The sequence below is a fragment of the Dermochelys coriacea genome, chromosome 1, assembly GCF_009764565.3.
Source record: "Dermochelys coriacea isolate rDerCor1 chromosome 1, rDerCor1.pri.v4, whole genome shotgun sequence".
Taxonomy (NCBI): domain Eukaryota; kingdom Metazoa; phylum Chordata; order Testudines; family Dermochelyidae; genus Dermochelys; species Dermochelys coriacea.
In genome coordinates, this window is record NC_050068.2 from 30,507,598 (window position 1) to 30,526,052 (window position 18,455).

General features: G+C 38.5%; 1 protein-coding gene across 2 annotated transcripts in view; it reads left to right on the forward strand.

Moving 5' to 3' along the window:
• CNTN5 (contactin 5) overlaps positions 1 to 18,455 on the forward strand; it is a 1,042,858-nt gene that overhangs the window by 993,220 nt on the left and 31,183 nt on the right. For both annotated transcript variants that reach the window (XM_038372749.2, XM_038372738.2), the window contains 2 exons: positions 11,479 to 11,549; positions 13,923 to 14,157. In XM_038372749.2, the coding sequence (XP_038228677.1) occupies positions 11,479 to 11,549; positions 13,923 to 14,157 (306 nt within the window). The remainder of the gene's footprint in view (positions 1 to 11,478; positions 11,550 to 13,922; positions 14,158 to 18,455) is intronic.

Here is an 18,455-nt window from a genome sequence, read left to right on the forward strand (position 1 = left end):
TAAACTGTCTTATGGCCCGCCAGCAGGTTACGGGCTGCAGGTTGCCCACCACTGATCTAGTCTGACCTCCTGCACGTTGCAGGCCGCAGAACCTCATCCACCCACTCTTGCAATAGAAACCACACATAAACAGTCATTCTTAAAACAGTCATGATAGATGCCGTTAGACTGATTGTTATGTATATATATATATTATCTGTAGTCATAATAAAGAACTTTTTTTTCTGTTTTAAATAGCCACTTTGTTGTTGTTTTAAAAATAGGTTTCACTGTACAGTCATAGAACTGCATGCAGGTCAATGGATTTTCATTCCTTCCTGCCAAAGGGTACATTTTATCAGACTTCTGTGCCTTGTTCACTCTGTTTTAGTCACACACTACCTCTCTCTCTCCTTTTGTTTTTAAGCAGGAGCTCCATATGCTTCATACTTTGCTCCATTACAATCTGAAGGAAGAAAAGAAAAACAATATGAAAAATATATGACCTACTCCATTTAAAATAGTGTTTGGAAAAGCTTTTACCATCAGCCTTATGCTTTCCCTGGTTTTGTACCATATGTAGGAATGGTATTACTAATTCTGTTGAACCCAAATGTTCTAACTACTTCTCTGGTTAGGCAGATGATGCAAATCAGAGAGGACACAGACATTCCAAGAGAAGCTTATCTCAGGTGATAGGCTGCATCCAAAAGCTTATATTCTCTCAGATTTATGAATGCATATCCTGTGTTTTAATGGACCAGATGTATTTTAGGCATGAATGAGTATTTTTCTTACCATCTGGGTTTTGAAAATTTAATGCTGTAGTTTGCAGTCATGTTATGTGTGGGGGTTGTTTTATTTCATTTCTTTTCAGTTGTTTGCCAAACAAAAGTTGCATTTTCTAATTCATTTTCCCATGACCCCAATGAAAAGTCCTCCCTACCTCCACCATTTTTTTATTTTTCTTTGGACAATTGTTGTGGTTTTAGCTGTGAGATTTCAATCAATAATACATAACAATCAGTAGAGGAAGAATATTGGGACTGGATGACACATGTGTTATGTCCCTATCTAGTGGCTGGTACACATAAATGATGACAGCCTACTATTGTTTTTTTTTAACTCAAGTGGTAGAGATGTGAGTTTAGATGCTCAAGTGCCCAGGATCAAACCTACAGGTTAAATACATTTGTATTTGCTATTAAATGAAAACTTTGTGACTAATGAACTAAAATAGGGTCATTCTACATGATTTTTTAAATATCTTCCCATCCCCAGTTTGATGCTCTCTTTCTTTCCCTATAACATTTGTAACTACAGAATATTTCTCGTTTTAAGTGTGTGTTTTGGAGCATGGCATGTTAAATCCCATACAAATGTCAATAAATCAATGTATGGCTTTGGAACAAGCTGAAGTAAATGGTAAATTTGTCATTCAGTATATGTGTTAAAGACAGCATGATGAACCAGAAATCAGTTGCCACTGCCTCTGTTTCAGAATCTTCTCATTAGTGAAAACACTATCCAGTTGTCCGTCTGTTTGTTGGGGTTTTTTTAAAAAAAGAGGAAAAAAAGGAAGATTATTTTTAATTTCAACAAGGGGTGGCTTTCCAATTTGTTAAAATATAGAAAGAGAGTTTTAAAATGTTTACTCCTAATGATAACTTAATGAACTACAAATTATTTGAGCATAAGCTTTCGTGAGCTACAAATGCATCCAATGAAGTGAGCTGTAGCTCACGAAAGCTTATGCTCAAATAATTTGTTAGTCTCTAAGGTGCCACAAGTACTCCTTTTCTTTTTGTGAATAAAGACTAACACGGCTGCTACTCTGAAACCTGTCTTAATGAACTACGTTTACGGAAAACTGACACAGATATCAGTAGTAGCAAACTTACAAATTATTCATAATTGTATAGGGCCTCAGGTATCTCCAGTGCTTCACAGAAAAATATGGGTCTCTGCCTTGAAAAGCTTACACTCAAAAGCCACAGTCTTGAAACTGGATTCTACATGAAGTCAGAGGTCCGTGCCAGTAGATTCAGTTGCAGGATTGGAGCTTAAATGATGGATTTGGAGGACAAGCATAATTATCTCATATACCAGGAAGATATGGGGTGAGGAAAGATTCAGGTTATGGATATGTGATTACAGAGTTATGATGTGCAGGCATAAAGAAGACTTGATTCTTCTTTGTTTAGACAGACTGTGTAAACCAATGGTGGGCAACTTGCAGCCCGTGGGCCGCATGCAGCCCATCAGAGTAATCTGATTGTGGGCTGCAAGACATTTTGTTGACTGTCCTCAGGCATGGCCTGATGCAGCTCCCAGAAGCCGCGGTTCACTGTTCCCGGACAATGGCAACTACGGGAAGTGGCAGGCCGCAGGGTATAATCAATGAGTCTTTAGTTGAAAACTGCACTTTAACATTTTGAACAGAAAACTTCTAAATTCCTTCATTATTACTCATTTTTCTTTAATTTTCTTCTACCCTACTTTGTTTTACCATTCATTCTGTTTAATTAAGGAGGACTTTCCATCTTATTATTTTCAACACACCATTTTCTATTTTTATACAGTTTCATATTATGTTTTTATTGATTTTAGTCAACACACATATTTTCAATAATGCTTAGTAAATTGAAGTGTTCTCTCAATACAACTGGGAAAATCTAAATGAAAAAAAATAGCCCCTGCAGCTCTCCAAAGTATGTTTGGTAGTGCCTTCTAAATGTCCTTCAGCCTCAGATACAAGGGTCCTATTTACCATGAGAGGAGACAGAATGATGGGAATGCTGGTTCATGATACAAACAGCCACCTGGTTAAATTGCTGGGATAGTTTCTGGTATAGGAAATGATGGACAATGTTCTGTGGCTTGGTCTGTGATTGTACAGTACCTGTGTTGTGACCAATCACTATTAAGTATTTTCGTAACCTTTTTGGGCTCCTTCGTTCACATCTCCCATTTGATTTCTAGCTCATAATAATATACAGGAGGCAACCTCTCTGATTGGCTGCCATTTTGTCTCTCCTCTGGAGTGGAGTTTTGGTTTTTGTCATCAAGAAACATGGAACAAACAGAGAAGGAAACATCAAAGAGGTGTGGCAAAAAGAAAACATCTTTGTTGTACCTCTTGCCCTAGCATTTTTCCATGGGAGCCCTAGTGTTTTCTGCCCTTTTTTTTCCACAGCTTTCACATTTTTTTCGGCACATTGGGAAGCTATTTTCTTTGATCCTTGGTCTATTTCCATAGTCTCCAGAGCTATTATCTTGAGTTTCTCAGACTCCCTCACTTCCCAGATGAGCAGTCAACACACACACATGCCCCTACCTTTCCTAGGCCTGTAGAGCTCATTCCCTGCAAATACTCTGACACCCAAAAAGCATAGCATTTACTAGGATTTTCTCCAGGTGCATCTTGGCTTTCAAGAGAGGAGGAATCAGCCCTTTATTTGAGCTGAAGTGAATGAACCAGTTCACCAAAACTCAGAACTTCAAAATGGAATCCACAGATTCACTCTGCTAGCTGTGGACTAGTGAGATTGCTCTGCCCCTTAGTTTCTGGTCCTCTCTCTCCAATGCAAAGGACATCTTTTTACAGCCAGATTCCATGGGCCCAGTTTACTGCAGGACACTTCAACAACTGGTAACTGCAGAAGGTCTCATGTTCTACTGGGGAAGATATGAATCCTTCAAGAAAATGTGTGTGGAAAGAAATTTAATTCTTCTCAAAGAGATATGGCTCCAGATATGCCTCCAGTCTGTGAGGACATTCGATGCACTCCACATTTATGGCAGGCAGGTGGCCTCTGGGCTTATGAGAGCTCTGGGATAACACACATCTCGGCTGAGCAATGTGATTCTGCCTCACCTCCAACACAGAGCTGTCACCCACAAGACATGATCATGCCCATACAGATAATCCACAACAACAGTGAATGTGTAATTCATCTACCATTTTTTAAATAATTAAATGGAAATTGACAGGTGTAATTTAGTAGCTTATGCAAGCTTGATTTGAGAATAGAGTCTCTTTCTCTCATTGCCCCCCATTTTTTATCCCTCTTCCGCAAATCATTAACAGGACTTTATACTACTATAGTAATTAAATACCCCTGGCAGCAATAGCTGGTAATGGACAGAATAATAAACAGGGTTTCCACTTGCCTTAATTTTCTAATTAAACCCTAATCTTGTTACTTAGTTCATATTTAGTTAATATGATTGCTCTTCATAGCTCCTTTCACTGGAATGGATAATACTGTGATTTTCTGGCACATCTAACTCACAGCCAGTTCCAGTAATTCTGTTAATTCTAGTCTTCATACATATTTTATAGGTCCGCAAGGTGAAAAGAGCAAATAACATCAATTTAAACATGCCAGATATTCCATGACAGCAACCGGGCATTTGGAGCCTGGGGGCAGAGCGTCAATAACGTTATCTATTCATGGTAAAACGTGGGTAGGAGAGAAATTGAGTAGACTTAGAATTTAACCTGCTAATTGTGCATGTAAACTTGATTTTCTGAGCTAATAGGCTGATGACATTTAGTTGTAGAAAATTGTCTATAGGATTAAAAATATAAATAAATCAACTTTCTTCTAAGTTAGGCCTTCCTTGCGTTACACTAAAGAATCAATATGCCACAGTGAAAAATTGGCTTCTTTGGTCTGGTTTGTTGTTTGGGGGGTTGGGGCGGTTGGGTTTGTTTTGTTTTGTTTGAGCTGGAGAAAAAAGGTTTCAGCATTTCTACAAATTACTGTTAATTTTATTCTACAATCAAATCCACTGCTGTATTGAGATTTGCCAATGTTTAAATGGACAACTAAGGCCTTTGAGGGCAAGATGGCTCCTGAAGGAGCCCCAAAAGCAAAAATAGAAAGAAGATAGTGTGACGGGTTGCCCCTCTTGGGTACCACCTGATTACTGGGGTCCCACTGAGCCCGCCCATTCCACCAGCGTGGGATCCTTCACCCAGTCCTGCTGTGCCAAGCCTTCAAGCCTCCTCTAGCACACACACAGTCAGGGCCACACCCAGCTGCAAAAGGACACTGACACTGAGATCAGCTCTGTGTGCTCAGGGATTGCCCAGCAGCCAAGTGACTCCCCCCCTGCCCCGGAGTGTAAACCCAAAATTGTATTGTTTTCCCCTGCACAGAAATCTCTACAGCCTAAGATCATGAAAGTTGCCCCCTCCATCAATGTGGAGGAAGATATGCACAGCTTTTCACCCCCCAGAATTGCACAAACTGGTTTATAGAAAACAAAAACAAGTTTATTAACTACAAAGAATAAATTTTAAGTGCCTATAAGTGATAGCAAACAGATTAAAGCAGACTACTTTAGTAAATAAACAAAAACCACAAACTAAGCTTAACACACTAGATAGATAGAATATAAATTAGTAGATTCTCCCCCTGAGTTATAAACAGGCTGGCAGATTCTTAAAGCACAAGTTGCCTTGGCTTTCCCAGGTTTTCACATACAGGCTAAAGATTCTTCTAGGCTGAAACCATCACTTCCCACAGTTCAGTCCTTGCCCCTCAGCTTTTCAAGGTGTATTGTCTGTATTACATGACAGTGGTGAATACTGGGGTGGCAGGGTATCACAGATAGGAACTACTGATTGCATGGGTATGTTTTAAAACAATCCACTAACTGGTATATAAAATTGCAGGAGCTAAATCCAAGTACAGTATTGTGTGTTACCTGCAAACAAACTGGAAAATTCAAGATATTGTCTTTTGATATTTTCCTGATATCTCTATCACAGCACTTAAGTCCACAGTTCCTTTTGTTGTAGTTTTTGAGGGACTCAGCCACTATGGTGCAGTCATGCATCAGATATTACAAGTGAATGGCAATTATGCTTATTTAGTACTAAAATTCAAATGTCCTACACACCAAAGAAAACTTAACACTAAGTGTATGCTGTTGTCCCCCCCCCATTATTTTCCAATCAGTTTAATATGGTGCATTACTTCTTCAGAAAAGCTGACACATTTTCACATCTTGTTCCAGTACAGATGAGGAGGAAATGTTTTCCTGGGAGAATGACAATGTGAGGGCTGGCCTTTCATGCTAAGAAAGATTTTTTTTATTTAACATTTGTCAGCTTTCCAGATGTGTACTGCAGAATATATGTAAGAAAAACAAGGACAAAAAAACTGCTGAGTTTGTTGTTACTTTGGTCCTTGGATTAGGAAGTTTTGTCAAGCTGTTGACAAATCTTATTTCTTAACTGAGATCAAAAACCAAGAAAAGATTTTTTTTTAAGTACAAGTCTTAACAGATATAAAAAAACTGTAAAAGAAACAAACAAACGGAAGCTGTAGAAGTTCCTTGAACAAGCATTTTCATAAGGACTAAAAACAAGTTTAATAATTTATCTTCCCTTAGGAATGAAGCAGAGTCAAAATCTTCTCTTTTTTTAGATGGGATGCTTTAACCTTTATATAAATAATATTTTTGCAAAAAATATCTTCATGATGATAGCAATTAAGGAGAGGAAGGATGGGTTTGTGAATAAGGCAGTAAGCTGGCTGGGTTCAGTCCCTGGATCTGCCAGAAATTCTCTGTGTGATCTTGATCATGTAAACAGTTCACCATGTGAAAAATAAGAGCATAACAATACTTGTTTCTATTTTGTCTATTTAGATTGTAATGTCTTCAAGGCAAGGGTCACTTCTCCGTGTTTGTACAGTGCCCCATACGGTGGGTTTTCATGTTGGGTATGGCATTTAGATGCTACTGTAATACAAATAAATAATCATAAATTGCTCATGGTACCCTATTAAAACATGTATTGATCATTACTCTCCTTGAACATCATAACTTGAATAATTGAAAGAAGGTTGTTTAATATTTCCTTAAATACATAGAAATACATACATACACTGATTGTATTATTATTTATTTACTTAATGCCACATTATTCATGAGGATGGCATTTGCGGACGTGACCACACTAATGTGTTGGGGATGCTTCAGTTTTTAGGTGCTCAACTGGAGACACATTGAACTACATTTCAGAAGAGTTGAGCTACCACAACTGCCATAAAAATCAGTGGAGCTATGGAATGTCTGAAGGCCAGGCATAGGACGTTTCAGTTATGCACCCCAAAGCAGTGCCTGCTTTTGAAAATATGGTAACCAATGTTTGACAAAGAGGAAGGAAGATAGACCCCAACCACAAAGAGATTACAATCTGCTGACTTTAATAATACTGTGCTATCTCCATAAACATTCAGATGACTTTAATTTTAAATATGTAGGTGAGATTTTTAAAGGTGCTGTGCAGCACTACTCTTTCCATTGACATCAATGGAAATTTTACCTTTTGTTTTATTGGAAGCAGCCTTAGGCCAATGATGTGCACTGCTAACATTATTTTAATTGCTAAAACCTACTGTATAACAACCAGTTTCTGGAAGCTAGAATTAGTCTGTTGTTGTCAGCATCTATTTCAGCTCATTATGGCAGTGCAGCGAAGGCATGTACTCTAATCACTTTACTGCACAACATTCAAGATATGTTTATTTTTATAATTGGTCTCTTTTGATACTAATTCCACCACATCCTACAGCCATTCAATATAAAAATCCTCATTGAAGTTTATCCTATGTATGTGTGTGTTTGTGTGTGTGTGTGTTTTCCTAAAGGTAAGTCCAATGCTGTTAATAAAAGTGCAATTAGCTTGTGTAGAAAAGTTATTCATGATTTCTTGGACAACTTGCCTCTTGTTTATACTTCATTAGGCTTTGTGTGTCTCCTTTTTCCTGTCATGTAGATGTAGCCCTTTCTTCCCTCATATTTTAAGAGCACTGTCAGATCCTTCATAAAGCTGTTCAAGTCTAAATTTCCTGTGTTGGCTTTTCAAGAGCATTAGATTTTTTTTTCCTTTTTAGGCTACTGTGAGAGGCAAAGGCTTTTTTTGTTTGCATGTTTTTCTCATGTTTAATTTTATTTTAAACAAATCACCACTTTTACAGCCAGGCCTACCGTTAGTTTTAGCCAAATCATCATGGGACAAATCTCACTGTTTTTATTCTTGCCAAATTCATAGTGAAGTCATTGGGAGTTTTACCTGTGTAAGGACTGGAGTGTTTTATCCCACGTAACTTGAGGCGTGGACATCAATACCTTTTGGAAGATTAACATAACTTAATCTGACACACATAGTCCAACCCACCCCACATCCCCAGCACTTTCAGAACTGTGTAAAAAGTAATGTTACCACAAGCACTGCCTCCAACAGAGATAAATTATGCACCTTCAGAAAAAGAGTCAGTTTTCCAGGTGGTATGTTTGGATGGGATCTTCCTATGCATGTCCCAAAACAATGTTCAGCCAAAGGGACGTGGTATTCATATTCCAGTAGGTTGCACTCTTTCCTCTTAGCATTAAACCGGTGACTCTGTAGAACAGTACTATAGTTAAGGGGCACACCACTACTAATGGAGGCCCAATATATTCATAACGCATAACACCATGTTGCTGACCTCTAATAGACACTAAAATATGGAGGTTTTAACTCCGGGGTGCTGCCCTTATTCCTCTGTCATTTACAGGAAGAAATTGATTCTTTCTGGCTAGGTTAGTATACCACCACATCAATATTTAATGCAAAAGTATCTCTGTGTGTATCACTGCTTATCATTAATATCTTGAAGACCAGGAAGATACTAATTATGTGGCAATAAACGTAGTTTATGAGTGAATAAATACAGTTATAAAACTACATACTGTGATATAAAAGTGATGTTGCTGTGGAAAACTGCCAATATACAGCCTTGGTGACCAAAAAAAATGTTTTCTTTTAATAGTTTTCTTCCTTTAATGGTTATTCATTTCAGAGTGTTCCCTTGTGACTGTATATATTGTGGTTTGGTGCAGTGCAGAAGAAATTTATTCCTTTGACACATTTACTCTTTTAATGGTTATTCATTTGAGAGAGTTTCACTGTATGACTGTATATTTTACAGTTTGCTGCAAAGGAGATTCATTCTTTTGACAGGTTTATTCTTTTAACATTTATTCATTTAAGTAGGGCTTCAGTCTGTTAGACTATTATCAAGAATCCTCTAGAAAGAAGACACTGGTCCTCCTTTCTGGTTGAACTACAAATAAGGCCCTCAAGTTGGATACTTCAAAAGAGCACAGTGTTCTGAATTGGTAACATAGCATCAAAGTCAACAAGGCATACATTCTTCATACTAACAAAGAAACCTCATCGATGTAATTCTTAGGAAGATTTGAAATTGGATCCTAAGTTTGCTTAACACCACACTCTGTTGTAGAGATGATTTGCATGTTAATTGCATGTTAATTAACTTCCAGTTGACTATCAAAATCATGTTTATTGTGGTCTTACAACCATAAATCATGCATCATATTACCAAACACTGTGATATTTAACAGTTTCTCAGCAAAATTTTCTTCAGTGTACATTTATATTTATTGCATAAACTGCACTCATTTTTTCAATGGAACTTTCATTGATAAAAGTGTATGTTCCATGTAGGAAACATTACTGGATACAAAATAAAGTTACAGAGTAAGGATCAGAGAGAACAATTTTGCTCTCTTCACGCATGGTTGTCAAATGACCCTATGCCCATAGACACCAAGGAGGTAACATATCATAAATATTAAAAATACAGTGTCTGAGTGCCGACTTCTAGAAATGAAGGAGACCACAAGTAGTCTCATGAGGATACTAGGAAGGTTTTCAGATGTTTGCCAAAGAGATGAGAAAACAATCCAAGTCAATTGAAGAAAACAGTAAGCAGCTGCAATTTATCTCCTTAATGCTCTCCTTCTCCGCTCCTCTTTTGTAATATGGCTGCAAGGCATCACTTGATCATCTGATCACGTGTAGGTCAAGTGCTTCTGGCAGAGAATAACTGTATAGAACCTCACTAAGTATGATCAAGTGGGGAATTGAAGGGGGAAAAGCTACATTTGTGTTTCCTAGGTGAACATACCTCAGCAGGAAAGAAGCAATTCATACTTGGAAATTGCTCAGGTCATTCAGGTGAGAGCTGCAGACACCAGAGCAAAACTTGTATTTTAAAAATATATGTATATGTAAATAGACACACAAATGTCCTGGTTTGTAGGACAAACCATTTATATGGTTTATATAAATCTCATTTATATCAATGTAAATCAGAAATAACTCCTATGTAGTCAGTGGAGTCACATCAATGATAAATCAAGTCAGAATTGAGCCTTTGTTTTTCCTCTTCTTTTTTCAGTGGAAACCTGCTATAGGTTCCAAAAGCCCATACAAATCAATGTTGACGTCTGTGTGAGCTTCCAGCAGCTAAACTCTACCATACTATTATTGAACTTAAGCCCTTAATGATCAACACAGGAAATAGAGGGAACTGTGTGCATTTATTTAAATGTTTTTCCCTTTGTAGTTCAAAGGCACAGTGCTACCCAATAAATAAGCTAAACTGCATACAATAAGGTCTTAACGGTTAATGCCTCCCAATACCTTTCTGAGGTTGATGTATGTACTAATGTGTGAGGAAGAAAAGAGAAGATTTCTATCCCAGAATGCTTTTAATCAGATAAAGAATGTAGGCATAAACCACACACAGTACATAAATTCATGCCACATAAGTCATTTTAGGAGATTCAGTAGATGTGGTAAAGGAGAGAAAAGAAATTCTGTGAATCCAAGGAAAGCTAGTATTTTCCAAATTGGGAAAGCATACAGTAACCCAGCCCATACTGATGATAGCTGTAATATTTTTTCTATGTAGCTTTGATATCCTCTCAGATATGCTATTGTGTTGGTTCTATAAATTCATACATATCTGTAAAGCAAATCAAGAAAACTTAATGGCCTACATTTTCAAAAAAGACTAGTGATTTGGGGTGCTTTTGTTGTTGCGTGTCCAACCTGAGATGACAATGAGTGCTCTGCACTTTACAAAATCAGGCCCCATTAAGGTGTCTCAGGTTGGACTCCCAGAAATTGAAACACCTCAACTCACTGGTCACTTATGAAAATTTATGCAAATTTCAATATTCCTATGTGCAACCTTTTCCCTGAACACTAAAATACATCAGAGTTCCTGGCATTTGCTTTTCTAGTTGCCTCTTTAAAAACACACACACAAATGTACAAATATTAATAAGATAATTCCAGCAAAATAATCTTAAAAATCAACAGCAAATTAAAATGTGGGATAACAGGGAGAACAGTTGTTGTTATTGTTTTTTCAAGTAACTTTGTTTCCTAGAATATTTCTTCTCTTCTCAGCAGTTTGTATTCAGTTTGAACTGACTAAATTTTTTGCAGGATTCCCTAAAATGCGATCAGAAAACTCAAGCATGTTCTCTTTACTGCGGTGTTCTAACTTTTGTTATTTTTGACCTGATTTGACAGTTTACTGTCTTCTGGAGTAGGTTATTACTAAGGGGAAAACTTCAATAACTTGGACATTCTGGTTTTTTCGGTTTTTTTTTTCATAGTTCCAAAGACAGCACCAGCTAATGTAAGTGGCAGAAGTGGAAGACGGCATGAATTAGTAATAGCATGGGAGGTAAGGGACTCTTTTTGATTAAAGGCCCTGTTTCATATTGACTTATTGAGGGCAAAGTAAGGAGTACTGTCCTGATGTTCCCTACAGCAAATCTTATCAAAATATGAATGTTAGGGGGCTTATTCCTTCATCTACTTACTTCCCTGGTCCTTCTTGCATGAACAGAGAGCAACAATACCCGAAGTCCAAAGGTGCAAACAATTCAATATTTATTGGGGCGAACTTCTAGCAAGCATGATTCCAGTTTCCTTCCTTAGTGTCCCCCTTCCCAGCTTTACCTGTGTCCCTGTTCCCACTCCCCCCCCAGCAAAACATGATTCCAATTTCCCCACCCCCAGTCCCTGTTCCCATTCCCCCCCCTTACTTCCTGATTGACTTGAGATCTGCTTAGCTATACCTTAACCAATCATTTTACTGAAATTCAACTAACCAATCCTAACATATTGTAACATGATTATTTAACCAATTATAGCCCACCACCTTAATTAGTTTACACTCAACAAAATACAGCAGACAGAAACAATCACAAAACCAGACAGAGATTATACAGACAAACAATAGGGAAATGGGGACTACAATGATAGAACAACCTAGAAATGAGGATTTCACATCCCAGCTATTGATAAGTGAGTTCTTGCCAGACAGGATGCTATCAAACTAAGTTTCCTTTTACATTTTCTAGGCACTTTCCTTTCTCTGGAGGTGATGGGAATACAATCCTGTCCTGATAATGCCTAACAGCCCAATAGCACCTTATTTCAATGAGACTAGGTTGGAATGTGAGGATGGGATCGTTCGCTTCCCAGCTTATGGCTGCCTCTGCTGCTTTGTCAAAGGCCTTAGCCTAAGCACAGGGCCTCAGACTGTCACAGTAAGAGAAGCCCTTACACCGGCTGACAGTGATTTTGATTCTTTCTTTTATACCTCTAGAACTAGCCAAGTGATAAGAATACACTTAAATTCTTAGAGTATAGGCCTTTGCAGACAGGCCTGAATATCTATATCCTAACAATGATCACAAAATATCATTTCTTAAATGTGTGCTAAGTTCTCAAAGAGGTTCACATTTCCATGTGATGAGAGCAGAGGACATCTTGGAGAATCTACCACTCTGCCCCAAAGTAAAGTTTATTCATTTTTGCTTTTCTTCTCACTCAGTCTGCTAAAGTTGATCTGCCTCAATTGATGTACTATGAATTCTGCACAAGATGCAGTGCTAACTCAGCATGTGAGAAAGAGACTGCATCCGATGAAGTGAGCTGTAGCTCACGAAAGCTTATGCTCTAATAAATTTGTTAGTCTCTAAGGTGCCACAAATACTCCTTTTCTTTTTGCGAATACAGACTAACACGGCTGCTACTCTAAAATACATCTACATTAACTCCTCCCTCTGGTAGGAATGTAGGAGAGAACACTGAAAAGCCTACAGAGGGCCAGAGTCTTAATTTATGTAAATTGGCCTAGTTTCATTCACTTCAGTGAATCTATGCTGATTTACACTACCTGAGGATCTGTCTAATAGGTTATCTTCCCAGCCACCATCACACAGCATTCAGTTTGGCATTCTGTATTGATTTGCCCTAAACTGAAACCATTATTTCCGTAACAAATAATGCAAACCAGAATGAAGCCACTTTCACCAGCCTGAGAGAATGCATTCTCCAATTAGGCAGAAGATTTCAGTGCTTTCCCCGTTTTCATCTAACCTTGTGTTTCCACCATGTCCTATAAGTATCTTTCTGCTGTTACTGTTTGTAACACATCACAATATGCATCACAACTTCTTACATAAGGTAAAGTCATTAGCCAAATTACTAGTAACATCTAGGTATTTCATATGTTTTAATTATACACAGCAGAGTGAGTGCACTTAAAATTTTCTTTTGTTTTAAAAGATTTCTACCATTTCCAGTTATATTCCCTACCTCTCCGTAGGGAATTCCACCAGAAATGGTAGCTATTCTTAATAGTAACACTCAAAAATTGGGTAACTAAAAATCAGAGAGTTGGATTTGTTGCTAAAGACTTATCCTGGCACTTAAAATCATGCCTTTCTCTGTGAGCAGTCTCATCCGATTCCGGGCAGATTAATCAGTGTGAGTAAGGGTGGCAGAATCAGCCACTTATTAGATACACCGGGGTAGAACCTCAGCTGGTGTAATTTATCTTTGGTCCACTGATGTTAGTCTGCCTCACCAAAACCTATAGAAAAGACTGCCCTTACCAGGTAAGCTGTAATGAGATCAGTTCTGTTACGGCTGCTTTACATGATCACCTCTGTTAAGAAGCCAGTTTATATTAGCCCACTGTGATTGCTTCCAGTGTAATAAGGTTTAAAATATCTGCTGATTAATTGAACTTTCCTTTTTTTAGCCAGTATCAGAAGAGTTTCAGAATGGGGAAGGATTTGGATACATTGTGGCTTTCAGACCGAATGGAACACGAGGGTGGAAAGAAAAAATGGTGACATCTTCAGATGCTTCAAAGTTCATCTATAGGGATGAAAGTGTTCCTCCTCTGACTCCCTTTGAGGTGAAAGTTGGTGTATATAATAACAAAGGAGATGGACCCTTCAGCCCCATTGCGGTCATCTGTTCAGCTGAGGGAGGTGAGTTTGAGTTTGTAAAGCTGGTCTGCATGTCATAAACTCTACAAATGTGATAAGAATAATAATTAATAGTACAGTGTTTTTCATCCATCGATCTCAGAGCACATTACCAAGGAGATAAGTATCATTATTCCCATTTTGCAGGCAGGGAAACTGTGGTACAGGTTAGTAACATGGCTTGCTCAAGGTCACCCAGCCGGCCAGCGGCAGAGCTGGGGCTAGAACCAGGTATCCTGAGTACCAGTTCAGTGCTCTGTTCACTAGGCTACACTGCCTCGTATATAATAGTCAGACAATAGGTTTATCATATTAAATAGAGGCAGCCAACTGATAGAAAAAAATAGATTTAATAAAAAGGTTGGCTTTGCTCCACTATTGTTTTGGGGGTCCATGTAATTCAGTATTCACAATTTATGTCAAACAGATGTTTACAACATCTGATTGTTTCATAAATTCTCAACATTAATGATTTTTTCTTGGGAAACTGGGACTAAAAAGTGCACAGCATGTGTTTTTGGATGTTCTTTATTTTTTGCTACTTGTCATTTTCCTGTTTAAAAAGTTTGTTACTAAAACAGGGTTCAGAAACCATATTTAGTGGTCAAATACTCACTGTGAATAACAAACCATGAATAGGTTTCAGAGTAGCAGCTGTGTTAGTCTGTATTCGCAAAAAGAAAAGGAGTACTTGTGGCACCTTAGAGACTAACAAATTTATTTGAGCATAACCTTTCGTGAGCTACAGCTACTTTATGAACAACCCAGAGCCCGAAAATTGTTCTGGAGATTATTCAGCAAATATTTATGGATAAATACTATGGGCTCAGTTAGTTGTAGCTCAGTTGGTTTCCATGGAGTTCTGCTGATTTACACAAGCAGAAGATCTGGCTCTATATTTACAGAAATCAGTTTGTGAACATTCACATATAGAAGAAAAGGCAGGCAAATATTATTCATAAGCAATATTTGACCCACTCTAATATTAAAGGCTGGATTCAGAAACCCTCCTCATGTTGAGTAGTACTTTACTCTGCAAGTAGTTTCAGTGGGACCACTTGATGTTAAGTAGAAAACTTGGAATTTTATTTTCATATTAGCTCACAACAAATGGGTAACATTTTTTCTGCTAGATTACCTATTACTACCCTTCTTTCTCAGTTAAATGTATTTTCTGATACCTTTATGCCACAGACTAAGAAGACTGAAGTTTTGATTCCTTTAGAGCAAGAGTCAGTAATCTACATGTGTTTAATTGTTTGGATCAACATTATAAAATATTCACATCACTATAAACATGAGAACATCTTAAAATCCAAAGTAAATCAAAATGATATCGGACTTCCCAGTACTACTGGGACATTTTTGTCAATCTGCATTTGACTTTATTGTCACTTAACAGACAGTGAAGTAATATCATTTATTCAGATGTTTTTATTATTTTTAAAAACCCAACTCACTGATAAGAGAAGCAATTAAAAAGAAAAAAGAAAACCAGAGCCTTCTATGAGGCAAGAGGGAGATATTTTGCAATGAAAAAAATAATTTATATATGCCACCTGTTATTTCCCTATTTTGAATGGCAAGTATTGAAAATTCAGTTTTAATAAATAGTGTTACATTTAAAGTGTGTCTTTTAGTTATTTAGAGAAAACTGAAAATGGAATCCTTGGTAATATAAAAAAGTCAGTATTTCTAAAGTTTACTTTAAAATATGAAAATTACAAATGATAACTCTAGAATTATTAATTTATTATTAATTTTCATTTGTTTTATCCAAAGTAGAGTAATCACTTATGGGAACCCCGTTTTCTTTGACACAATTCAATCATTCAAAAATACCTACCCATTATAACTTCCTAATTCAATCCGTGTCTGTGTGTGTTGGTACCTTATAAGAATCCTAAGGTGCTGTACTCAAAATTAAAAGGAACAAAGAAACAGGATTTTTGTCTGGAAGCACGTACTGAACAAGGACCAATAGTACCATATATCAATAGTACCATATATCAATCTTGGGGGCTGATCTGGCAAGCCCTTATTCTAACTAAAGTGCCTTCAGTAAGGATACTGGTTATTCGTAACCAGTCCTATCCACTCCTGTGTAAAGGGCCAGCGGAAAGCCCAATGGTACGATTATCAAAAGTGACTTAGCAGTCAAATCCTTTTAGGCTCTTAAATGACTAAGGGCCAGACATACAAAGGTATTCAGGTGCCTAAAGATTCATATAGGTTTGTATTGGGATTTTCAAAAGTGACTAAGTAGATTGAGCACCTAACTCCCTTTGACTTTCATAGAATCATAGAACTGTAGGACTGGAAGGGACCTTCAGAGGTTATCTAGTCCAGTCCCCTGCACTTATGGCAGCACTAAGTATTATATAGACCAGTGGTTCCCAAACTTGTAGCGCCACTTGTGCAGGGAAAGCCCCTGGTGGGCTGGGCTGGTTTGTTTATCTGCCGCGTCCGGAGGTTCGGCTGATAGCAGCTCCCACTGGCCGTGGTTCGCTGCTCCAGGCCAATGGGAGCTGCTGGAAGCAGCGCAGGTCGAGGGATGTACTGGCCGCTGCTTCCAGCAGCTCCTATTGGCCTGGAGCAGCGAACCGCGGCCATGGGAGCCGCGATTGGCTGAACTTGTGGATGCGGCAGGTAAACAAGCTGGCCCGGCCCACCAGGGGCTTTCCCTGCACAAGGGTGGAACAAGTTGGGGAACCACTGATCTAGACCATACCTGACAGGTGTTTGTCTAACCTGATCTTAAAAATCTCCAATGATGGAGATTCCACAACCTCCCTGGGCAATTTACTTTAGTGCTTAACCACCCTGAGTGTCTCCTTTTCTTCTTGCCCAGACAATGACTGCACCACAGGTAAGGTGGGGCAGAGTTTGTCTGGGGCTTACCCAGGAAGGACAGCTCTGCTTTATGGGTGGGGGTCGGAGAAGGAAGGAGGTCAGAAACTGTTGTAAAAAAAGATGCTCGGTGGGCAGCTTTGCAGCAATGACTCACCCTCACCCCCCCCCACCCCGGAATGTGAGGTCTGGGCATAAAGGTACGAAACCTGGGTGGGCAAGTCTCTTTGTTCCATGCAGCGTGGAAGCCAGCACCCACCCTCCCTCCCCTAGTGGAGGTGAATGGCAGGCTGGGTTAGGACCTGCTGTGGGCATTACGCTTGTCGCTCCTTTTAAAGGGGGTCTGGGAAGGAAACCGCCCTTGCTGCAATTTAAGCCCATTGCTTCTTGTCCTATCCTCAGAAGTTAAGGAGAATATTTTTTCTCCCTCCTCCTTGTAACAAACTTTTATGTACTTGAAAACTGTTACCATGTGTCCCCCTCAATCTTCTCTTCTCCATACTAAACAAACCCAGTTTTTTTCAATCTTCCCTCATAGGTCATGTCTTCTCTGGATTTTTTCCAATTTGTCCACATCTTTCTTGAAATGTGGCACCCAGAACTGGACACAGCATGTAGTAAAGCAGAATAATTATTTTTCATGTCTTGCTTACAACTGTCTTTCAAATACATCCCAGAATTATGTTTGCTTTTTTTTTGCAACAGTGTTACACTGTTCATTCATATTTAGCTTGTGATCCACTATGACCCCCAGATCCCTTTCTGCAGTACTCCTTCCTTGGCAGTCATTTCCCATTTTATACGGATTGTTCCTTCCTAGGTGGAGCACTTTGCAATTGTCCTTATTGAATTTCATCTTATTTTCTTCAGACCATTTCTCCAGTTTGTCCAGATGATTTTGAATTTTAATCCTATCCTCCAAAGCACTTGCAATCCTTCCCATCTTGGTATCAACCACAAACTTTATAAGTGTACTCCCTGTGCCATTATCTAATCATTGATGAAGATATTGAACAGAACTGGACCCAGAACTGATCCCTGTGGGATCCCACTCAATATGCCCTTCCAGCTTGACTGTGAACCACTCATAATTACTCTCTGGGAACAATTTTCCAACCAATTATTCACCCACCTCATAGTAGCTCCATCTAGGTTGTATTTCCCTAGTTTATTTATGAGAAGGTCATGCAAGACAGTATCAAAAGCTTTACTAAAGTCAAGATATACCACATCTACTACTTCCCCCCCATCCACAAGGCTTGTTACCCTGTGAAAGAAAGTTATTAGATTGGTTTGACATGATTTGTTCTTGACAAATCCATGCTGATGGTTACTTCTCACCTCATCTTCTACTAGGTGTTTGCAAATTGATTGCTTAATTAATTGCTCCATTATCTTTCCAGGTTCTGAAGTTAAGCTGACCGGTCAATAATTCCCTGGGTTGTCCTTAT